This window comes from Sander lucioperca, chromosome 10 (assembly GCF_008315115.2).
Source record: "Sander lucioperca isolate FBNREF2018 chromosome 10, SLUC_FBN_1.2, whole genome shotgun sequence".
NCBI lineage: Eukaryota > Metazoa > Chordata > Actinopteri > Perciformes > Percidae > Sander > Sander lucioperca.
In genome coordinates, this window is record NC_050182.1 from 31,159,439 (window position 1) to 31,185,190 (window position 25,752).

Below are 25,752 nucleotides of genomic sequence, written 5' to 3' on the forward strand. Positions count from 1 at the left end.
GCTAAAACGCTCTTCATCAGAAGCACTGCACTGAAGATACAGTAAAAAATAAACAGAGCAAGTCAGGCAGCTTGATTATGTACAATAAAATTAACTTTTGATTGGTAGGGATTGGGAGATACATTTTGATTTGTTTTGATAGGATACAAAAGGTGAAAAAAATAATAAAAAATGTCCAGGAAATCAGGCAAAAAACAATAGCATCTGTAAGCAGACAACAACTTAACCAAATTCAGTGAATCACAATTACATTTTGAAACAGTAAACGTGCCTTCCATTGTGTTGTTAGTGGAAATATTAAAATGCTTCCAGAACAAATTAGCCACAGTATTTAAATAATCTCCAGCGGATAGGGTTCAGGCTTAGAGTTACAATGAATGGGGAGCACACTGAAATGCTAAGAAAGAGGAGAATCAGAGTTTGGGTAGCCCAAGGTCAGTTTTAAATCATGGCATGAGGAGAAGAGCCATGGCGCAAAGGGACCAAACCACACTACACCAGCTTATCCAGCAGGCACATGGCTTCAGTTAACTGTAGAACGCAGGTGGTCTGAGGGGGGATTCCAGCTCTTGGAAGTGTGTGTGTGTGTGTGTGTGTGTGTGTGTGTGTGTGTGTGTGTGTGTGTGTGTGTGTGTGTTTTGAATCCTGTGAATATGGAATCTGTATTTTCACTCACACAGAGACGGAGAGAGACATGCTGCCATGCTGTTATCACTGAACATCTACCATCACAGTTATTCCTAATCTTTGATTAAATTCAAATACTGCATGCAATGTTCACTTCATATACTCATCACCCATCACCTCAAACAAAAATGCTTCTATTTTTGAAATTCCTGCCGAAACTCTTGTGAGAAAAATTAGCACGTTTAACATAACAAATAATTTAGTACTGTATGATCAATTACTTGAACCAGTCTGCTGTTGTACTGTTAACCGAGCAGAATCAATTAATGTATGTCATGATGATTAGAGCAGAAACAATAAGTCAATGAATCAATTAACAAATAGAACATTATTCAGCATATGTTTTGATAATTCATTAATCAATAAGTATTAATTTGAGCAAAGAATTAATTGGTTTCAGCTTCTCATATGTGATACTTGCTGGTTTTGTTGGTGAATATGTCAGTTTGTGCTTTGGGAAATTGTGAAGAGTTTAAAAAAAAACCGTTCTGATCTTTTATAAACTCGACTAGACCTCCTACTACTCTATAAAAAAACTCAACTAGCTACAAAAATTAAATGCTATACACATTATTGCATCAGTATTAACAAGCTAATAATTACATATTTAATTATATATCAGTCATTTTGCTGCATAACGAGTACTTCTTTTAATACCATGTGTTTGCTGATAATACTTGTACTTTTACTTATGTGAGATTTTAAATGAAGGATTTTTAGGCAAAATAAATCAAACTCTCTCTTCCATGTTCTAACATATGTATGTATGCTGTTTTTAACATGAGTTATATCAGTTGTAAGATTAAACACTATCTCTTTCTGCTCTTTGTGTCTGATAATCACTCAGTCCTACACACACACACACACACACACACACACACACACACACACACTTCTGCTATCAGTACTACTGTTGGTGGAAAAGGGGAAGTTAGGTGTGCAGAAGCAACTTCCAGAGGTAATCGTTGCTTTCTGAATAAACGTTTGTTTAATACATGTTGATCCTGTACCTTTCCACACCCTCTGTATGTCTCCCTCCCCCTGTCACACTCACTCCCTCACCGTTTCTCCAGTGTTTATCTAGAAAAAAAAAAAGTTGAGTTTGGCCAAGTGACCTCTCTGTAGCTTCTCATGTCTGCCTGCTCTTGTCCAAAAAGTGTGAGCCTGCAGCTAGGTTTAGGGAAGTTGGTGCAGCTAAAGCCAACGGCCACAACAGAGGGTGAAGGAGAGGAGGCGTAAAGATAGAGAGAGCACAGATGATAGAGGGAGATAATGAGGGTTAGTGTCTGGATTACTAGGATGGAGTTGTCTGATTGGCTGGCTGGTTGACTAGCTGCTGACCAGACAGACATGTCTCTCCTCAGTAGAATTACTGTGCTCACCTCAACTCTCCACCAATTTTTGGAAGGTGTGTCTACACAAAAAAAAAAAAAAAAAGACTGACAACGTAACATAATGGTGTCAAATTTCCACGTATGTTCCACTGACATCATCCCGGGCAAGGACCCAAACAAAAGGTGTGTGTTTGCCGCAGACAGAACACAACCACATGAGTCAGAAGCATGCAGGGGAACAAGATGAGCACACAGGTGCAGGAGGTGCATTTACTGCCGGACCTCTAAGCCAAAACAATGTTTTGGACACAAAATCGCAGTGTCCCTTTAACATAGAATTGCTTATAGTCAGAGTGAGTGGCAGGCTGTTTGGCTGGGGTGCAGATTTACTTATTGGCTGGATGGTCGCAGTGGAGACAGGACTGAGTGGTTGGCCGTCTGACTCATTAGTTGGCTAAACAGATGCTCGTATGGCTGGGCAAATGACTAACTGAATGATGGATAAACACAAGAACACTATGTCAGAACAAAATATTTGCCTATTTTAGGTCAATTGTGGAGTGCAGCCTGCGCTGCGGTAGAGGAAATACTCTGGGTGGATGATATCACATTAAATGGTGGCACGTGCACACATTCATTTGTATTTCACTGCCTTGTACACCTACTTTACACACAAAGAAGCGCCACAACTTACAAACAAAATTAGCGACTGACCATACACAACAGGATCTCTCTGTCTTTCTCACACACAGACAAACACACAGGCAGATCATGAGGATAGACAGTGGGTCCAGTATTTTGTAGCAACAGTTTAGGATCTGTTTCTGCCCAGATACACATCTTTACATGAACATATGCAAAACCTGCAAAGGCCCCAACACAGCACAGCATGCAAAACACACACCCAAAGGAAATAACAGTTCCTAACCCTTACATTTAAAATCCCCCTGAGAAGCGTTAGTTAGAACAAATTAGTACGTCAAACTCACAGTAAACGCCATCTGGCAACACGTTGCGTCTCAAGTTTGTTAAGTTTCATTCCCTTCACATGTGCCATAGAAAAATTGATTGATGGAAATCGTGGAACTTGTTTGTAGGTCCATTATGTGGGTTGGAAATATTCACAGCAGTGAATAAAAAAGTGGGCAAAACATAAGCTCCATTTATCATCAAAAGCAAATAGCTTCCAGTATAAACATAGTTCAATTCTATTTCCAAAAATCAAATAATTTACTTTTATTCATCTTAAAAATATCTCTACTTCTAAGAGACATATACTGTAATAGCCTACTTTTGATACTTTCTGCAATGTGAGCTTACAATCTAATATAATCAACTAACAATACAAAACAGCCTCAGAAGTCACCAAAAAGTAGAATCAACATCTCTCTACACAGTCTCAACCAAACTGAATATTAGTTACCTGTACACGCTTATATTGCAGAGATGCTATGGGACTGCATTATATTGCCAGGTGTTACTTTGACTACACCCTGCACATCATAAATATGTCAGCCTTAACAAACTGGGTTTAGGTGCATTTACCTTCTATTCCCATAGACAGAAATCCCTTTATCTAATGCAAATGTCATGCAAATATACTACAGTATACTGCACGTATTTGAGCCTAATATAGTGGGTGGTTTTCTACTTAATGAGCATTTAAATAGCCTATACATCAGACATACATGTCATTTCGAATATGTCTACAAGTAAAACAGGTACTCTAGGCTGTAAGGAAAACTATAATAACTCTCACATGGCAGCATGCTGTAAACAAGAAAAAACAAAAACTAAGTGAAGTGACTATTTATTGGCCCCGATAAATTAAACATCATCACACTACCTGCACGGAAGCATGCTGTACAGAGGGAACATGAGACGGGATTAGCGAAGAATTCCCTTTTTTTTGGGAATATATAATGGCACTATCGGCGAGTGCTCATACCCAACTGATTGTATGAACTTCGCATGTATCTGAAACCGCGTGTAGCGCAACAATAACCCACGTCTCGCAAAACAAAAATATAATTCCTTCAGTAAGAAGCGTCCCTGCGCTTATGTGGATCAGATCGGTTCAGCGGACCAAGGAGAAGAGCTGCAGAAACTCTTGTTTACTCACCACTATCAGTTTCATGGCCGGGTTGGATTTCGCTATCCGAGCGCTCATCTCCACTGCGTACACGTGAACTGCGGTGTGATGGGGTCTCCATCACAGATCTGTACTTATACAGTAGCTACAGAGAGAGAGAGAGAGAGAGAGAGAGAGAGAGAGAGAGAGAGGGAATGTGCCCACCCACCTCATTACCCAGTGCACAGCCCTCTCTGTCTGTCTTTTGTGTCTCAGTCCCCTCAGTCCTAAAAGTAAATTGTGTAGGCGACAAAAAAAGGAAAGAAAGCGAGGTTTTAAAAATCTGATGATGTGGATTCATTCGTGAATTTAGAAACAGAAAGGGTCCACCTTTTAAAGAAATACAAATATTCCCTAAAAGAAATGCTAATAAATATGACAAATTGTGGAGGAACATTGTACTGGAGCAAGAAATGACACATAGTTCCATGGGAATAAAACACGATGACAAGTATGACTTCAGTGCAAAATATGAATGTCTTTCTTTAGTAGGGATGTGAGTCTTTCGAGAGAAATAAAGCCAATAACCTACAGTATGTGCATGACATTTTCCTGACTACTGGTAAAATAATACAGCAATGAGGTAAAACTCCAAAGCAACTATTTCCATATGCCTAATGAAAATTCTACAGTGCGAAGAAGTGTTTTTTTGTGTTTGACAACCAGTCTGTAACATGCCCAATGTGTCAAAGTAAAAAAAAAAAAAAAAAAAGAAGAGCTTTAATCAGTGTGAATAAATAAACATTTTCCAGGATAAATGTTTTGAGTTCTGGTTTAACAGTATGTAAATATAATGATTGACAGCTGTTTATTTGGACCAGCCAACATAATTTAGTAAGACAGGGTTATGCTTAGTTGAACATCCGCTGGTGGAAATTGGAAAGGTTGTCTAAGTGAGGCTGGACAACACTGTGCTGAGAATAACTGTTTAAGAAACTTGAGAACCACAAGAATCCAATCAAAATACTGTCTTTGTTAAAACTGTGAACAATCACAGCTTTTGTTACTTCAGTTTATTTAGTCTAAGGACTGTGCTGCAAATATGTTAGCGCATTTTCCACAAAGTGTAGACTCCAGATCATTTTTACAATATCTCGCAAAGAAATTTACTGAATGTTTTATAATTACATGTCCAACAACTGGCTATTTTTCTTACCCTTTATTTATTCAGAAGTTTCACTGAGAGCTATGAGAACTATTTTACCCTGATCACACTTACACAGTTATACACATTCACACCTGGAAGCTGGCCCTTATCCTGTCTGATTACACCAGCAACGTCTCTCACCTTTAAGCTGTATTGTACAGTGGACTTGTTTAGTGAAAATCACTTTGATTGGATTGAATCTTCCTGTGGACATTTGTGTGCACTCAAGAAACTCTAATGGCATACTTGAATGTATTGTGCCTTCTGAATGTAACATTCTACATAATACATTTTTTTACTCATAATATAGTCTATATCCAAGAGGTTTCACTTCCGGGATTGCTCCGTACCCACCGGAAATTCCGCCAGATGTCACTCTGTTCGGACGGATGTCCTTCTGGTTTCTTTGTGCTGGAATTTTAAACTCCAATGGATTTATGAGGACTATGGTTAACTGCTTCTCAGATCTCTGCAGGGTAAATCCAGACAGCTAGCTAGACTATCTGTCCAATCTGAGTTTTCTGTTGCACGACTAAAACAACGTACACCAATGTTCCACCAGAACAAGTTCCTTCCCGAGGCTATTTTGCACTGACACTGGGGCTCTGTCCGCTGACGATTGTGATTGGTTTAAAGAAATGCCAATAAACCAGAGCACGTTTTTCTCCCATCCCGGAATGCTGTGTGGACTAGCCAGACCCTCTTAGGCTGCGCTGTGGAGGAGGGTCTGGCAAAGTGAGACTACTCATAATATAATGTGAATATGGCTAAGAAATCTGTATGGAAAACATAGAGTTGTTCTTCAGATCTAAAGGGGATTCTTTTTTCTTCTTATATTCTTACAATATAAGCTTAAACTGCTTTCAGCAAATAAAGAAAAGAAAGGTTCTTGTAATTTGAAAAAATAAATTAATTCAAGGTTCACTTACTACCTTTAAAATATCTCCCAAATATATAGGACTACTGTATAATACAAACACCTTTTATAAATAATGCTTACGTTACCTGATGACAACTGAGCAAATTCCACCTACTGATGACCATTAGATGCGGTGGAAAGCTCCTGAAAAAGCTAGTAAGTGAACCTTAAGTTACTTTTATTTCCTCCTAGGTCAAGAATTTCAGTCACTTTTCGCTCTTTCCAGTCTTCACAACTAAATTATGTGCACTCTGGGTAAAAACAATTCAATCAAAAGAACATTTTCCATTTTCGACAAAACGCACACACACACACACACACACACACACACACACACACATTTATACATTCTAAAGTCCAATAGATGTATATCAATGGGCCAATCCAGTGACATTTACCAGTGACATTTCGGTTTTGAAACTTGTTCAAATGTTGGTCTTCTTTTTCTCCAGTCGTCTGTTTAATAAGTTAAATAAAGTGTTCCAAAAAACATTGAAGGAGTAACTCTACAGTCGTACAATACAAGGTTTCAACCAAAGAGAAAACTACCACATTGAGGTCAAAATGCATAATGGGTACTGGACAACTCACGTAGTAAACCCAAAAAGGGCACTCCCACACTGTGCTCTTACTGTAACATATGATGCTGATATAAGACCTCTGATATCAAAGGTCCTAAAACAAATCTGCTTTTCCATTTATCCTTTTGTAGCCGCTCACTGTCCACCTCCATGTAAAGGCATGACAAAATGTCACAGTCCGCTGACGTAGAAACACAAAGTCTCAACGTAATCTGAGAAAATACACACTCACCCACCTACAAGTCTCCGAGGCGTGTGAGGCAAGTCTTAGTGGTGAGGTCACAGCTCACCACAGGATGACTTAACACACACACACACACACACACACACACACACACACACACACAAATAAAAAAACATGTCTTTTAGCACCAAGGTCAGGATACACCGCAACAATGGTGGAGCTGAAGCTGGACGTCTACCCTCTCAAACACACCCACGTTAACATCACGGCGAGCTCTCCTGACGTGTTAGGTGGCGGTTACTGTAAGTCTGTAGCGTAGGAGCAGGAAAGAGGTGGGTGTTACGAGGTGAACCATATACTACACACACACACATACACACACACACACACACACACACACACACACACTTAAATAAAAATAAAGCTATACTTGCTGATTGACTCACCATATGTCCATAAATCGGTGGCTGGTTTTGGCCTGTCAACAATAATACTATATTTTGATTTATTTTGAATATCCAGTCAAATTGTATTTAGGGCTAAGTGTTGTCTCCCCAGCCATAGCATGTTTTTTCAGTACAGTATATGTTTGTATTTATGTTCCTGAGACATGAACAATGCACATTAAAATGACCCCTATGGGAACAATAACGGCTATCTGAAAATGATCACATGTGCTTCTGCCATCATGTTTGCATACTACAGGCAGATAGCAGATCTTTCACTACCATAGCCAATCATTGTTCAGATCCATGGTAACTTCTGTGTTTATTAGTGTATAGTATTATCTGGTTGCGTGGTAGCCACAATTGTGTGTGTGTGTGTGTGTGTGTGTGTGTGTGTGTGTGTGTGTGTGTGTGTGTGTGCGCCCATTGGAGTCCCACTCATTTCCATAACAGATCTCATAAACAAATGAATGGAAAAAGGGAACTGGTAACTATTGTTGTGTTAATAGAAACCTGAGACAGTGAAAGGTAACATACACAGTGAGCATAAAAGGCTTTTACCCATGCATGCAAATAAAGCATATTTAGGCAAATGAGATAGAAGAAGAATAGAAGAAGAAGAAGATCCAAAGATCCTGTAATTTACAGTAGAAATAATATCAGTTACTAAAAATTGTACAGAGCACCTCATTAGGGTGATTTTATTATGGTAACTCAAAAGTAAACGTTTTTCAACCAGCATGTATCTCCAAGAGTTGATGTGGCAAAGACCATGATTTTCTTTAGGCTCCTCATTGAACTGTACATAGCTGACATGCCTGTGGTAGTAATATTTACAGGCCAGTGAATGGTTATTGTTACTGCTACTGAACATGTTCAAGATTTCTTCTTCCATTTCACATTCCTGTACTGTTTAAAGGGGTGCTATTCAGTTTTGGCCATTTCTTCGCTTTTTTTTTTCGCTTTTTGCTCGCAGGTTTCTCTATAGAGCTCCCCCTACAGCTTCGGAATAAATATTTGGCAACACTGTTGTAATAACTTTCTCGGTCATTCTGCTGTTTCCTCTGTCTCTGTTCCTCCGACAATGCTTTCCTAGCTTTCTGCTTCTTTTTTGCTGGCTCAGCCATGACGATAGTGTGAAAAACTCCATCGCTACCTTGTTAGCCGGTTCCTGAATGGGCGTATGTGTGCAGTGCTGTGAAGCAATTTCTTACATCGCAAGACCTGATATCACGCGATACTTCCTGACGCTGAGGCCACCATTCAACTCAAAAAAAGTCATATAACCATTCCAATGACTCCGAAGCTGTTCAGTTAAGCTAAAAAAACTGTATAGTTCCCCTTTAAAATGCTTGAGGAAGCATATTTCTAGCTAATATAAACTTCAATTCACAGTTAATTTTATCTTACAGTAATCAGGGACAATGCTTCTTTTTCTATCGTTTGATTAAAGGTATTGTTTGTCTGTCCACCCTGGAAGCAGAATCCTCTCTCTGATGTTGTGGTGGTAAACATTTCTTTTGTGTGGAATTTTTCCATATCCATATAAAGAGTTTAAGGATAGAGGGTGTTGTATATTACAGATGCTGTATTTCAGAGCACTCCAAGTGAAAAAATTTATGGTTTTGGGCAATATCATTAAAATTGACTTGACTAGTATTCAGTTGCCCCTAACATAAAGATGTTAGCCATTCATCAACTTTCAAAGGCTTGTTAAGACAGAGGTCTGGCTATGCGACACATAGTACTTCTTGATGACTGAATGTGTGATTAGAGCATCCCACAGAGTCCGTTACCATTATGAATGAGGTTAATCATGTGATTATGATTCTAATTTTCTACTTCCCAATGGCATTACATTTGTATTTTAGACATTGTTAACACATCAACTAAAATTTTTTGTAATTAAAAAACAAAAATGTAAATATTTCTGTCTGTCTGCCCGCCCGCCCATCCATCCTTCGATTTTCTCAACAACCGTTTATCTGATCAACTTCACTCTTGGCCGATGTGTTGCTGAGAAACCAAGGAAGTGCAGTGTTGAGTGTGAGCTCTTGAGATCTACAGGACATATTTATTAGCCGTGTGTTATGTACACACTGTGAAGTGTCTTTAGATGGGACCCCTATTAACTGTTACACTACCAAATGGCATGCTGGGAATGAACGCTTTTATTCCCAGAAATAGCCTGGTCCCAAATAGCCAGCTGTTAGGAAATGACGTGTATACCTCGCATTGCTAGGGGATGCAACTATGTCATTGCAGGTGTATTGCTCAGGACCCAAAGAAGCGCAGTGTCGAGTGTAAAGTTGTTTGTAGAGCGGTTCTTGAGAAAGCTGCAAACAGCAATACCAGAAGCCAAGCAATCGGCCCGTTCCGAACAGGCACATTTTGAACGGGCACAGACACCAATGCAATGTCCCCGGTTTGAGTCATTTCCTGTTTCCTCTCTACTGGCACTATAAGTGCATAAAATGCCCCAAGAAATGATTCAAAAAGACTGTAATTATTTCATCTGTAACTCTAGACAAACACAAAGTCATGTAGTAAGTAATTCTTCAATTATACTAAGCTAACAAGGGAAAGTTGTGGTTGTCTGTCAGAAGGTGGAAGAAGGTTTTGATGGCAACAGACGTCATCCGACTACACTTTGTGCGTTTTTTTATTTAAGGTTTAGTTCTGTAGTAAGTCAGAGGACTAAGGTGACCTTAGTGCAAAAGGTTTTCAGGAAACCCAGGCCACACCACTTTAATCTGTGTTGTTTTACAGACAGAGAAGAAGCATGTTGCCTTGCTAAGGTTCTTGACCTTCTCATATTCTCCTCTCTGCCTTGCTGCGGTCCACCTCAGAGCTTTTATTTCAGGATATTTTATATCTCTCATTGCTTGGGCCCCTCAGATGGAAATCACAGTGGACAAGTTTTTATTTTACTAACTGATGAAAAAGCCTCAACAGTATACTGCAATTATCAATGTGTGGCAAAGATACGTAGCGAAAATGTGGACGCATGGAGGGGGAAAGGCAGATTAGAAAAGAGAGTGAGAATGATGAGGTGGTGTATCTGATGAAGGCCCATGAGATACGTATTAAGAGAGTGTTAAGAGAGTGAAAGGGAAGCAGCAGCAGAGAGGAACTGAGAGACAGGCATGTAAAAAGGTTTTTAGCAGACCTTGTGCCCAGCGCTGGACGTTTTGCCAGTCAAAGCAGTGAGTCACAAGTGACCCTGAGAGAAGAAATAACAAAGAGGGATCCCTGGACTTCCACGGCAGCTGATGTGGTCACCTTGTTTTCTCTGGTGAGGTTTCTGAAAAGGATTTAGGGGAAACTCTTCTGGGCTTATGATCTGCATGGTGTTGAGAGTGAAGCATGCAACAAGGCTCATTCTTGGGAGATGTGTGCCTGCCTGTCTGATAGAGAAGTGTCATTTTCAGATCATTCTGAGGATCATGTAAGTTTTTATATCAACCGAACATCAGGTGAGTTTACTGACTAGTTTTTAGTTTTAAAAAATCCTTCATACTTTCATCACTCCATGGACATGATGTGGTATTTCTATTTTTTGGGACTGTCTTTTAAAGGGCCATATGGGTCAGGACTAACATGTACCTGTAGATGAAGGTAGAGAAAGGTCTAGGGTTCTGTGTGTAGGCTTTTCTATGACATAATATATCTATTATATATTTTGTTCATGTTTATCTATATTTTGTTTTATTAGCAGGTAGGACACCAAGTCTTTGGGGCTTAAAATAAGCATTCCTTTGGACCGTTTTTAGCCGGTCGGCCAACCCTTTGGTTGCCTGGGTCCAGGCATTTGAATCTGTCCACTCCACGAGTTGATGGATTCGCCTGGCATCATGATATGAAACATTGGATCTTGGTTAAAAAAGCATTCGATCCAATGAGCGCCATGGGGGACTAATGATTAGCAAATGAGTGCCAAGGGCAGGACTAACGCCTTTGTCAAGCTGTCTCAATAACGCCAGACATCATAGCTTGTGAACCCTGGCAAAACCAGTATGTTGGCATGGCTACGAAAATCGATGTCCCCTCTACGAAAATTGGTTAGAGTGGAGGTAATGTCAGACTGAAGATTGAAACAGAGTGTAACGAGTTGACAATTCTGTCTGATATCAGGCAACCCTTTTGGTCCAGACTAAAATATCTCCACAACTTTTGGATGGATTGCGATCATATTTGCTAGAGACATGTGTCCCTTTGCCCCTTAATTTCTTTTATCTTGCACCATCATTGCGTCAAAATGTTGACTTATTCAATACAATTAGTATTCTAACCTCAGCCTCAGCTGTGTTTAGCAAATGTTAGTGACCTACATTAGCATGTTAACATTGTCAGATTGTTAGCATGCTGACGTTAGCATTTAGCTTAAAGGTGTGTAGTGCAGCCTCACAGAGCGGCAAGCGTGGCTGTATACTCTAAGTCTTTGCCCCTTAAATAATAACAAGCAGTATTTATGTATTCATCATCACCTTGCGGGTTTAACAAAGAGAAAATATACTGGAAAGCAGGACATACACATTTAATATGAGTTATAATGTGAGCCTCTAAAACCAATGTAAAAGCCAAATCTTCATTGGCATCATTACCTTGAATGTAATGTAATGTTGATAAAATAATATATATATATATATATATATGTCTTTGTGACCAGAAATGTAGTGACTATTTATATCATTCAGCACACTCATATAACTTCTACCAGGAAAACTCCCACACAATAGAGAAAAAAACAAGGAGGCAACTATAACTGTTTACTGTTATTTTCATGTTAAAAACACACCTACTCTTTAGCAGTGGCTTCCCACTAAATGCAGCACGCGTACCGTATATTTAAATGAATGGTTTTCATTTTGGTGTCTCTCCTGTTTCCAGTTGACCTTGACATTCCCTGGCATGCACTGCCTGACTGTAATGTACAACAAAAGATATATTTGACATTCCTACCACTGGTTGACAAGCTAATGAGGGCTTTCTGGCAGTGCAATATATTAAACAATTTGAGTGCCAACAGTTTGTTTCAGAATCACGCCTTATCAGGCAAAAGACAGATACAGAGACAGAAAGAGATTGCGTAATTAAAGTAGATTGAAGTTAATGTTGCTGAAACAACACATGTATTGTTTTGAATGGGAAATGTGATACTGAATCTTCTGGCCATTATAAACTTTGCTGTGAGCTAGACTGTGAACTATATGCACCAATAGGACTTTAGATTCAAGTTAAAAGCCGTGATATTTATGAGGTCCATAAAGTCAGGTGCACAGTAGCATTGCGGGTCTCAGAAGATAAAGGATTACAGTGTATTCATTTTTTAAGAATGAAGTATTTTATAGACAATTTGCAGGGAAACTGCCAGATACCGTAAAATGCATCTCAAATAAGCTAACAGTTGAATTACAAGGACATATTTTCAGCTTTAATTATTTTACCGCCAGCAAGGGAAAAGTGACGGTCGGGGAAAGTCAACAGACAAGAGGCAGCCGCCTGCTTCCATGTTTGTCTAATTCGTTTCATGAGAGGAGTGCTGAATGTGTGTGTTTGTGCCTAATGTTTACTGTCCGAAACGAGCGCGTTGCAAAGAAGGTCTTACTAACTGGCCACAATCTACAGTGGCGCGGACCCAAAGTAAAGATGGCCTTACTGTGCAACTACTGTACTTACACTGTACACTACAAGGCCTCACCCCTGGCGACCTCAGTTACACCTCCATAAAATAACCAGAGTAAAAATAAAACACATCAAGAAAGAGGAAGTAGATTTTGGCAGGCCTCTAATCTAACACATCATTTTGGAATATTTCTGTTTCATTAAGGAATATTTGATTCACCCCCCAAAGTCAAACCAGCTATTCCCCAAGGCAGAAAAATGACTCCGCATGTGCAGGATTTTTGGAACTCTTTGTGCTATAATAAACTGTAAGTAATTTAGCTACTTTTATGTAAAGTAAAGCATTTGCCACTGTAGTTCTACACGCTTGGCAAACAGGAGATGTTTTAGTTACTGCTAGATGCCACTAGATCCTACACACTGGTACTTTAAGCCCCTCTAATTAACATTTATAAGCAGTATATATACATTTAATTGCCATCAAGATTGCAGTATACTGTATATACTGTATAATACTGGATTTGCATTGCTACATCCTTTACCACACTTCTCCTCTCTATGGGGCACTGAGAGAGCCACCGAGCCACCATACTGGAGCAGTCACCCCAGGAAAATGCCAGTTTACCGGTGCGACATTGCTTTATGTGTCCTGTACCGACACGATAATAGAGCCCTAAGAGTCTACAGCCATGCTAAAGGATCTGTGAGGGTGTACTTAGGCACAGCAGTGCTTTACACTAAATGTTGTGTACATTGCTAACATGCGGATGTTTAGCAGGTTTAATGTTTACCATGTTCAACATTTTAGTTTCACAATTTAGCATGCGATATTTGCTGATTACCACTAAACAGCATGTACTGCTATGGCTGATGAGAATGTTATTAGTTTTGCAGGTATTTGGTCATACACTAAAGTATTGGAGAAACTGGCATTTTGACCTGATTGTGGCGCTAAATGAAAAGTCCAAAGTTATTACATTTCATGTCCTGAAGGGGACATGATTGTGTGTACCAAATTCCATGGCAATCCATGCAATAGTTTAGATATTTCAGTCAGGACCAACCCACCGACCGACAATGCTAATCCTAGAGCCATGCTGACTAGTGTTGTTAAAAAATGCACTAAACCAAATAAAATGGTTATCAAATAAAAAGCTATAAATAAAAGTAGCAGATGCACAGCCAGCTAACCTGAGATCTTCTGGCAGCTGTTTCAAGGCTCTGAGGCCTCAGTTAGGCCAAAATCTTGAGCCAAACCCCAAATGTAACAGGCTTCAAGAAATCCCTAGATTTTTTTGCTTGTTCGTTTGGGTTTTTTGCAATAGGTCTCTAAGAAAAAATGACAGGTGAGACAATCACAGTACAGCTGCAATTGTTCTGGGCAGGCAGGGAACTCTATCATGCAATGACATATTCAACAAAACTAGCTTAAAACATCAATAATGCCTTTTCATTTTCATGTCCAATTATGTAAACCATAGCTATGTTTGCTGTGCTTTCCTTTCCTCACCTACTATCACCTCATTATTTAAATGTATTGTTAAGTATTCAAAAATGACATAATTGACAAGACTTGTCAACGGGGTTTCCACTTGAGTCGTACATTTTCGCTTTGTTGTCTTTTTCCATCATTATCTCTGTGAGTATTTTCCACTGGGTTAATCTCCTGCAGTCTCTGGTTACCTTGGAAAAGATGACAAACAGGCCAGCAGCCTCTGAAACAGCAGCATGTTTTCCTGCTCTCTCACCAGGATGCCACTGGCATGCTTTGGCACTAGGCTTTCCCAGCACTGGGCAATGGCCTGTCTGTCTGCATGCAAGTGTGTGTCGCAGTGTGTGGGTGGGCGCGTGTGCTGTGCATGCAGTCTGTGGGTAAGGGCTGATACAGACAGTTACCAGAGAAGGTAAATGTGTGGAGGTAATAGTGTGTGTGGAGTAGAACAGGCAACATTTTGTTTGTAACTATTCATACAGATGTTTAAACTTTTGGCCCACATTTTTTACCCTCATTTTTGTTATCTTGCCCTCTTCACCTTTTGCCAAACAAGAAATTGACATGCAGGTCTGGGTCACTGAATGAAGGAAGGCCATATTTCTGCATTCCTCAACATCCCTTTACAATCCCTAAATAAACATTACAGCATAATGACATTGCGCCATGCTCAAAATAATCGGAGGCTTAATATTGCTATAATTACTGGGATTATGATTATGAAAGGAAGCAGGGTGGTGGGGTGGAGATAGTTAAACAGTACCTATACTTAGTTTAATTGTTTTTCGGTTTTCGTCTGCCAGAAGCCACAAAGAAAAGCAACCAAAACAACAATATGTTTGAAAAGATTTTGTTGATTTTGCTTGATTAAAAACATGAAGGTAAACAATTCCAACTGCAGTTCTATTTCAAATGGGTGGGGATTATACATTCAAGTGGTAAAATTCTCTTGACAATGCAGTCAGACTTTTCTGAGCTAACAACATGACACATTTAATTGAACACTGAGGTGTCAGATATTGCAACAGAAGCATAACAGTACATTAAGTGAGTCACACACCTAATAAAAAAACCTGTGGAAAATGTAATGACTTTCAAGTATATTGACCTCATAGGAATCAGCTGACTCTTAATAATGTCACAAGTAGGTAAAAATCAAAGACTGTATTTATCTCCTGTAAACAAAAAATAATATTTTGTAATAATGTTAAACCTAAAGAAAAAAAGCATCTGCCCTAAGATATTAAATCCACATGATTTATTAAATGTTAAACCTGACATCTCATCAAAATGTCAAGTCTACAGCTTTCACTAACATAGAGACACTTTTTTTGTGACGCTAAAGAATGTTTAAAGGCCGGTAACGTTCACTTGAGGTCGAAAACAAGCAACAGTCAACAGTCAAGCACAATAAACAATCTGGCGGGGAATGAATGGAAGTGAGCCAGTAAATACGCTACAGGGCTGATGGGGAAGTGGGAACAGGTGTGCAGATGGGCGGGGGAGGATGGGTGATGGGGAACGGCAGGTGGGAGCAGTGAAACGACATTAGTTAGTACATGGCAGGAGATAAAATCTTAAGGAAAATGTGAGACCAGGAATTGGCTAGCATTGTGACAATTAGAAACTTTTACATTAATGAAAATGATTTATCATTATTTTGACAAATAATACATTTACAGAGTCTATATCAATGGCTCTCAAGCTTTTTTCAATATTGTAGCCTACCCCCTTTGAACAGTTTTTTTAAGCCAGGTACCCCCTGAAGTAATTTTTGATAGGAAAAAAAGTCTATATAAAGAGGAACAATACAGCGATGTCAGTGATAGATTTACTAAACAACAGCCTTGTACCTGAAAAACATTTAAATGCTAATGAAAAAAGGCGACAAAACCTTTTTTTTAAACGACAAAACCTTGGAAAAGACAGTAGATAGAAGGAAGTAAGGCAAGAATAGGTCAAAAATAGTAACAAAAACTTCACAAAAAAAGAGACACAAACTTTGAAAAAAAAAACACAATAGAAAGAAGGAAGGGAGTAAGCAGAGAATTTCTAATAAGGTGAGAACTTCCACTCTCGGGATACTTCCGGCTTCTGAACTGGTTGCAATTCCACTCTGGTTCCATATGAGGGCGCTCACAGGTGAGTGCAGAATGAATGGTGGTCTATGGAGCTATACCCCTCAAAATCCACTTTTCTCAGGATTTGAATCCGACCTGCTGCCTTTTGCTGCGTGTCATCCCCCATCTCTCTCCCCCTTTCATGTCTCTCCTCTTTCAAAATAAAGGGAAATGCCCCAAAAAATAATCTTTAAAAAAAAAGAAAAGAAAATACACACTGCTGGGTGTTAGATTTTTTAAAGTCGCTTTTTTGTTCTAAAAAGCCTTTTAAAATGTCAATGACGTCATACACATATACGGCCAGAGATTCTGCTTTACGGCACTCTGAGTCACTTCCTTTTTTCTCTCGAGGCATCGACAACACAGCTGACAGGTTAGGCTCTCCCTGTCAATACACGTGCTAGAAAGAGGTTTGCTAATGTTTTAAAGACCACGCTGAAATATTCACTCTGACATTCTGGTTCCGCTTTGGATGTCGTCAAGTGGGATCTCTGGTCGTAATCAGTCCTTCACTGACCAATCAGCATTCATTAGCAGAATGCTAGCGTGTTATGGGCAACAACGACTCAACCTGTAAGAAATCAAAAGGACATAAGTACTCGTTCATTCAACTTTCAACCTATAATCCATGTTGAACTTGCAAAAAGTACAATCAAATCTGAGATTTCTCAATGACAATTCGGCGAAAGAGACAAATTTAGCCATCTAGCTCCATAGAGTCCCATTCATTTTGCACTTGCCTGCGATCACCCCCAGTAGAACTGGTGGAACTGCAACCAAATATGGTACAATGGGGCGTAATAGGGAGTGAACAGGCTCTCTGTAGACGAGCTCTGGGAGTAACTAGGGATACAAAAGTGACAAAAAAAATCAAAAAAGCGAGTTTGAAACTTTGAAGAAAAAAATACAGTAAAAAAAAGGAAGGAAGTAGGGCAAGAATAGGTCAAAACAAGCAACAAAACCTACAAAAAAAAGTGACAACCTTCAAAAACAGCGACAAAAACTTTGAAAAAAGCGACAAACTTGTAAAAAAAGACAGTAGAAGGAAGGAAGGCAAGAATGGGTCCAAGAAGGCGACAAAAACGTCACATTTTTGGTAAAAAATAAAGTCTATATAAAGAGGTACAATGGTCTGGTACAACAGCCTTGTAACTGAAGAACATTTTGCAAAAAATCTCATGTACCCCCTGCAGTCCTCCAAAGTACCCCTAGGGGGCACATATCCCCATTTGAGAAACACTGGTCTATGTTATTGAAGCAAACATCCTGAGAGGGGAAGAACACGAATGCAAGCAAAGTTAGCGTACTGGAGATGTATGTAGCAAGGAAGTTATAACCCTCATCCCAGAAGTGTTTTGGTCTAGGTTTTGTCTGCATTTATATGTTAACCTAAATTAACTGAAAGCAACACAGAGCTCAGTACATGATTTGGTGACAAACCAGAGGACATCAGGCCTACCAGCTAGTGGGAGATAAGTCAAGCTCCCTGGGGTTCTCCAGCACTTCCCGTGCCAGGACGATCAATTATTGAGTCCAGTCAGACAACTATGGTAGCGGGTTCATTTTGAACCAGGAGGTTGCTCTGCAAAATCTAATGAACATTTACAATTGTCAGTTTGTGGTCATAACTTGACTTGTTAAGTGTTTTCTCTCTAAAACAAACAGCAATGGGGGGTTGTTAACAGTGCGTTTGATTTTCTGACTGCTTGTGCTGCTTGCCTTGTTGGACACTCTTCTAGCAATGTCGTCACCATTCCCAAATTTCCGCAATTAAGTTGGTGGGTAAAACATTATCACAACCGGTAGGAAAATAACACCCAGGTTGTAAAAATAATCCTTAAATTATGGTCCCCGTCCAGATTTCATTTGGCTATTCTAACCAATATATATAAATTTAGGAGGCCCAGGGGCCAGCTCAGGACTTCCAGTCAACCTCTCTTTCTCATTTACAACAAATTATACTTGTTTGCTTTTCTGATGAGACACACTTAAGCTCAGGCTAATTTTACGATGACCCATTGCAATGTGAATGCAGTACACTACTAGATTGTATTGACGTGTACAGCCAGACACACAGATAGACAGACACATGCTTTCATTCTTTCTTTTTTTACATGTTAATTTGCCAGCAAGCAACGAGTGTGTGCTAAATCCACTGATGGGTTCATTACCAGTAAAAGGCCGTTGAAAACTATATTTGTCTGAGCTGGGGTCTGACTGACTGGAAACAGCACAGAGGAAACCGTTGAATCCTTCAGGAGAGAGAGAAATTGATAGGTGCACTGATGGAAAAATGCCACAATAATGTGAGAGGGAAAGAGGAAGAGATTGAGGAATACATAAATATCAATGAATGTGTTCCTTTGGGCCTTCACCACACCGTGCCATATTTGTTTAACAAAGGTTGTCAGGAGGAGAATTTTGTTAGGCTGCGCCGCATCCATCCATGGGAGGTTTTCTTTTCAGCAAGGTCTCCCTCTCTGACCACAGCAGTGGTCTGCTGACGGTCACGCTGCAGCCAAACTCTCGGGCTGCTCGACTTTCTTGGAAGCGTCATTACGACCACATTAAGAGAAAGAGGGAATACCATATTGTTCTGTTTTAAAGAAGAGGAGGACCTGAAAGCATGTGTGCAGGCAGGAAACGCGCACACACACACACACACACACACACACAAGACAAATGACCTCTTGCGCTAGAAAAAGAGGTGGGATGGGAATCATCGCCAAAACAGCTGCTCGCCAGGAGTGCATGTGTGAAAGAGAGGAAAAGTAAGAGAGGGCATGCATGTGATCTATCTTGTCTCTCGATTGTAATTTTGTGAGATGTTTGTCTGATAACTGTTTTTTGCTCTAATTACTTTGTTGTTAATCGATTTAATTGACAGCAGATGTGAACTCCTGGCAGAATATTTTTGGCGACTCACACCAACCTTTATGAATATATGACAGGGGACACAGACACAAACAGGTTGACTGTTTCTACCATGTAAGTAGAGGTCAAGAAGTGAGACCAATGCAAGAACCACTCCACTCCAGCTGTCTTTATGAAGTGTACATCGGGCACATAAACAATACAAATAAAAAGCATTGTTAAATCCACGATGATGTCAGTCTGTAATGAAACTGCAGACATCATTGTAAAAAAATATATATATATATTTAAAGCCTATGAGAAGCCTTTGAAAATATATTGGGACTTGATATTGGACTTTGGGGCGACTCCCATTGTTTGTATCGAAAGAAGCCAGCGGGTGGTGGCAGTGTAGGTACAGTACAGTATGTACAGCTTCACCCTGTCAATCTGACTGTTGGAAACTGAAAATGAAGCTAAAATGGATGGTGTATTTCATTTGGTGTCAATCTAAGAGAAACTGTGCTTCAGTTTCTGACACCATTAATGTACAAAACCTTTAATCATTATTTAAGATGAACACAACATGTATGCTACATTGTATTTTGAACAGGCACAGGGTGTAATGAGACAGCTGTAATAGCTGTGATGTATTATTCAGTCAATGTAACATTTTCAGTGTTTCCAGACATCCAGACAAGCTACTTTCATCAATTTATTTATTTTAGCACACGTGTTTCAGATTATTTGTCACAGGCTTATTGCTAGAAATAATCTGAAACACATGTTTGAACTGAATGAAGGCGCTGTAATCTTACTGCACTGTGTCTTGCATTTCAATAAATATTTAATCTAAATTTTAAACAACCAAAGACATAGATTTATTTGTCACACTGTGATAAACCAACACCGACAGGGTGTTGTGGTATTTAAAGCATTATCAAGTTTAGGCTACAGTTAAGTAAAACCTAAGGCTCAACTAATACTACAGGGGTGATTGATGAAAATATCACAACAGACATGCACACATGACAAGAAACTAGACAAAACTAAGGCAAAATCAAAATGTCTAAAATGTGACAAATAATAAATAAAACTATTGTATGTCAAAAGACTGAGGCTAAATCAAAAACGTGAACTGTTCCACCGTCGCAAACATTTTGGTCGCAGACACTTGAGCTTATCCAGATTTTATGTTTTTAATTACATCAAAAGAAGGCATAAGAGTCACACCAGTCAAACAGTTGTTTTTTTATCTCTCCACGTTAATATGAAGGCCTTGAATTTCAGACAGCTATTTGGTGTATTTCCCTTAACTTGTCTCTCTGGTTGCAACATCTTTTCTTAACGTACTCTAATAGGTTGACACGTCATTTATGGAGTCTAGGGACAATTTGAGGTTATTCAAAGCATTCCTATTGCTGTAAATCTTTGTAATGTTATTATTTTACCATCTATCCTGTCATCTCCCTGAACCACACACATAACACGAATGACGCTGGAAAAACACATAGCATTATGTGTAAGTGTAATATGAGCTAGTTATAGAAATTCATAATGACATTTGTCATCAATTTACTGTATGAGCTTAGAGTTTATGGGTGGATTTATAATCAAACTATTTAGTTTTTTTACTCCTTGTTCCCCAGAAGTGATGTTAAAACAGGAAGGAACAACAAGGAAGTGTGCTTCCATCAGGATTCATTATATGGAGGCAGCCTGTCACATAACTTGTCTGTTCTGTAAACAGTTAAAGATTTTAAAGATTTTTTGTTTCTTTGTAAATGCTGCCTTAGAGGCCATAATCAGCAACGCTCTGGTGATGTCTCTAAAAAGGGTTTAGCGATCCTCGCATGGTCGGAAACTATTTATTTCCCCATTCAAAGGGAATGGGAAACATAAATGAATGTTCCCCAGTGGAATCACACAGTGGCTCGGTGCTGGGAAGGCAGTGTGGGCCAGCCAGGAGATCAGACTGGTCATGAATTGGTGTGTGGGCCAGCCAGGGCCTCTGCTGGTAATGCTCAGCAATGGGTGGTACTGTAGAGTGGTGGAGATCACTTATGTGTCAGGGGTGAATAAACAGTGAGGTCTGCTGCTGTAATAGTTGGCAGAGGTTGTAATCACCTTTATTAGCTGCAATGCATCACACACACGCTAGAATTAAAAGGGAATAACCACAGTAAGCAGCTATTAAATCTTTTCTGGTAGCATTCGCAGCATGTTTATTTGGCCAGCATGGAAAATGTCCAATTCTAAATTGATAATATATTGGAAACACTGTCTTTATAGGGACGACAGTCTACAGTATAAATAGGACAACATCTTTGATCATAATACCTTTTTAATTTATTTTGTTGACATCTCGTCTTTGCTGTGGTATGTTTTTAGCCATGTCACTGTGAGTCTGTCCGTCTTTGGTCCAGACTAAAATATCTCAACAAATATTGGATAGATTGCCATGAAATTTGGTACAGACATTCATGTAATGAACTGTGGTGATCCTACAGTTATTACATCTGACACCATCATCAGGTCAACATTTCACTTTGTCAATACTTCGGTTTATGACCAAATAGGACTACCTGCAAAAACGAATAACATCTCCATCAGCATATTAGCATCTCATTGTGAGCATGTTAGCATGCTGACGTTAGCATTTATCTCAAAGTAGCCTACAGTTGTGTCTAAGTACAGCCCATAGACCGTAGCCTATATTAATATCTTTATATACTGTACAGTCTCTGAAACAGCCTCAAATACTAGTCTTTCTGGACTATACTTCCCAGAAACCACTTTGACAGAATGTCTGTAATGTCTCTACTTGTGCTCCTCTCTGTTTTTTCAGCCACATTTGCTCAACTCTATTCCTTTTTTAGTTTCAAGAAAGACATACCTGACAGAAAATACTTTAGCAAGACAGGCATTTTTAAAATAGACAAACATAGCACATTATTATTATCATTCAAAGGAAAATAGTAGCTTGATGTTGCTGATGGCACTTAAAACAATGCTTAAGTAAAATGCCTCAGCATAATAATAGGCAGTTCAGCAGCATGGGTCCATAAAGCACAGTGTTGGCACTAGCTGGCATGATAGCTCGTAACTTACAATAACAGTGATAGTGTTAGCTTTGGTAGGTGATTACTTGCTACTGTAAAAGCTGGCAGAGCTGTGTGGCCTGGATCACATAATGGCTGCTGTGTGTGTTATACAGTACTACAAACCAATAAAACTACACCACAAAGCATTAGTTTGTACCCCAAGAGGAAAATAACTAAAGTGTTGTTTCCTAGGACAGGATCGTTCACAGTCAACTCAATGGCTGCTGACAATTTTAAAAGTCTTGTGTTTTTCTCAGTATGTTCAGTAAACTGAGGTTGGGCTTTGCAAGATCATGGTGGACAGATGCAACAGATGTAAAACAGTGTTTGGCATAGTTAACAGGGTGGTGACTGTAACGCTAAAAGATCTAATGTCAGTACAAGGTTTGAAAATCTGGGTGGGAAAGCTAAATTAACAAGCTTCCCTAAAGAATCAGTGTCAAACTGCCCTTGACCAAGCCTTGAATCGTGAAGCATTTCAAGGCTGAGGAATAGTGTGTTTAGCTAAGAGTAAAAAAGAGGGCTAAATATTGGGATTAATAAATATTGGCAGTGTCTGGAGAGGCAATGCTTTGCTGAATTTAATTAAAAGTGACAAGGGTACAGTATTAAAAACACTACAGTAATTTTGCTGCTGTAGTTTGGTTGAACCCACCAAGTAGAGCACCCTTATAGAACACACAGTGTTCATGACATCCCTGTGTGCCATTTTACAGTATAGTTTGAGTAATATCTGGCTTTTGTGAAATTTTTGCTAAATGATTCAGTGTACAAAAAGAGGTCGTCCGTCTGCGGGCTTTGTACCTAGTGTGCGGTGCGCTCGGTCAAGTTCTGGAGGATTTGCAAACACGTCCACCCCCATGGCATCTTTCAGCAGCCTGGATACAAACGTAGTGGGGTCTTGGCCGTCTTCGCTACCTTCAAGTATATTCAGGATGCGCAGATTAGCTCTGCCAGACCTATTTTACAGATTTTCAAGGCAGTCGGACAGAGACGTGTTCAGGGCCTGGAGCGATTTGATGGTGGCTTCAGCTGCAAACAGTCGTTCGAAGTTGTCGCCTGCGATAGTGATAGCGATAGTAGTAGCGTTAGCCAGTGCTGGGAGTAACGCGTTACAAAAGGAACGCAATTTCAGTAATGTATTCCTTTTTGCTGTAACGCAGTAATATAACGCATTACTAATTAAATTTCGGTAATATTATACCCGTTACAATCTCAGTAACGTGAGTTACAATGCATTTTAACGCAACATTTAGTGGTCTTTTGTTTTTTTAAGAATTCACAACACCGCGAAACATTTCTTCACAGGAAAAAAAAAAGCTGAGTGTTATTTCCTGTTGCTGTATTCGATGGTTGAGATGACTGCAGTTGAAGTGAGCTGTCCCATCTCTGTTCCCGTGGTCAGAGCCAGAACCAGAGAAGGTACGGTCAACATCTGTGTCCCAACAGGTGACGGTACGTCAGTGTGGACAGCAGTGTGTCCGAGCTACTGACAGTTAGAAACATGTCGGGAATTAATGTTTAGGCTTGCTACACATAATATCATTGCATTTTATCAGCCGTGGAGAGTAACTATGCCTGTAGTGGAATGGCTTCGAATGACGACCAAAGATGCTTATCTTTTACTGTGACCATTTACTGTTCAATATGTTGCAGTTTTACAAACAAGAAAGTGAGCAACTTAAGCTTGATGGACATGTTTTGCATCTAGCGTCTCAAGTTCATCTCAGTAAGCTAGCAAGAGTACACAACAGACAACAGACAACTTCTGTGTAGGCTACTTCTGCTGCTTACTCATTTTGTCCCCTCGAAAGACCAGGAACTCCAACTCCTACACTTTGATAAAATGTTGGTGGAAAGTCTGTTGTGTAGAATAAGGACGCTGGACGAGAGGTTTAAGCACGCAGCTCACTTTACTTTCAGGAAGAGTTAGGTTTCTGTTTATTGAATGCGTTATTCTGTGCAAACATAACCGAGAATGTAGTTTAATCTCAGTAATGATGGTATATTAGGTTATTACTGTCGCTCTGTTGAAGGCAAACGTCCCACTGTACTGTCGTTACGCAGATCACGGACATCTGATTGACTTTACTGCACCGTAGTTAAGTGAAAGTAGGTCAAGTTGTAAAAAACTGCCCCTACCAGCAGGGCAGCATATAATACTGTCTATTTACAGAGGGCATTTAAATGTATGTCTGATCATTTCTATGTTAACTGTTAACCCATAGTAGTAGAAAAACATATTTATGTAAAGAGATATAGTAAAATAGAAAGTGCTTACCCCCCCCCCCCCCAACGCCGATATCATCGTCCATCACCATGTTTTACTGTAAACATCGTCAACTGCCAATTTAGAGGACATCGCCCAACCCTAGGCGTTACAAAACAAACACAGATTAATTTGTCTTGAATAGACATAACAAAGTCATCAGTTATTTGGGTAATTAAGAGAGTTAATCGGGAGCCCCGTTGCTCTGCGTCTCACACCTACATCGCCAAACCGGGAGTCATCACACCATAGTCTCATGCAATAACCTGCTTTGGCAGAGCTACAGTACAATACTTCACACACTTTCGACTGATCCTCTGACAACTGCCAGGTCAAGCCCAGCCAGCAAACACCTACAAAGCCCCCTTTCCCTAACACAATCCTACTATTTATTGAGTCACTGCAGGACAAGTGCATTTTCCAAATTTTGTTAACAAGGTGTGTTAATGATGTGTGTCAGACATCATCCCTCTACAGCTCACCTCTGGCCCAGGAAAGCTTGACTCACAGCACTACTGCCTGAATCCTAAAGCAGAAAGGATGCAGCATTATTATGAAGCAGCCTTTCATCTGAGGATTAGTTTAGATTTGAGACAACTGTACCATATATTTACCATATATTTCTTCTTTACAACATACATCAAGTAAGCACAGATATGATTCTATGGTATCATTGTGCTTGGTGTGTAAGACTTATGCAGAATATTTTTTTTATTAAGATAATTTTTTGGGGGCTTTTCCCTTTATTGTATAGAGACAGGGGATAGACATGAAAGGGGGAGAGAGATGGGGGATAACACGCAGCAAAGGGCAGCAGGTCGGATTCGAACCCGCGCCGCTGCAGGACTCAGCCAACATGG

General features: G+C 39.6%; 1 protein-coding gene across 3 annotated transcripts in view; it reads right to left on the reverse strand.

The window, feature by feature from the left end:
* The window catches only part of LOC116049227 (tumor necrosis factor receptor superfamily member 11B), a 91,544-nt gene that overhangs the window by 15,308 nt on the left and 50,484 nt on the right, over positions 1–25,752 (reverse strand). Inside the window, exon 1 of one of the 3 annotated variants that reach the window (XM_031298686.2) lies at positions 4,144–4,394. The exons of the other annotated variants lie outside the window; for them this stretch is intronic. Within the exon in view, the coding sequence (XP_031154546.1) occupies positions 4,144–4,191 (48 nt within the window). The 5' untranslated portion in view covers positions 4,192–4,394. Of the gene's footprint in view, positions 1–4,143; positions 4,395–25,752 lie in introns of those variants that run through there. 3 annotated transcript variants of the gene reach the window in all.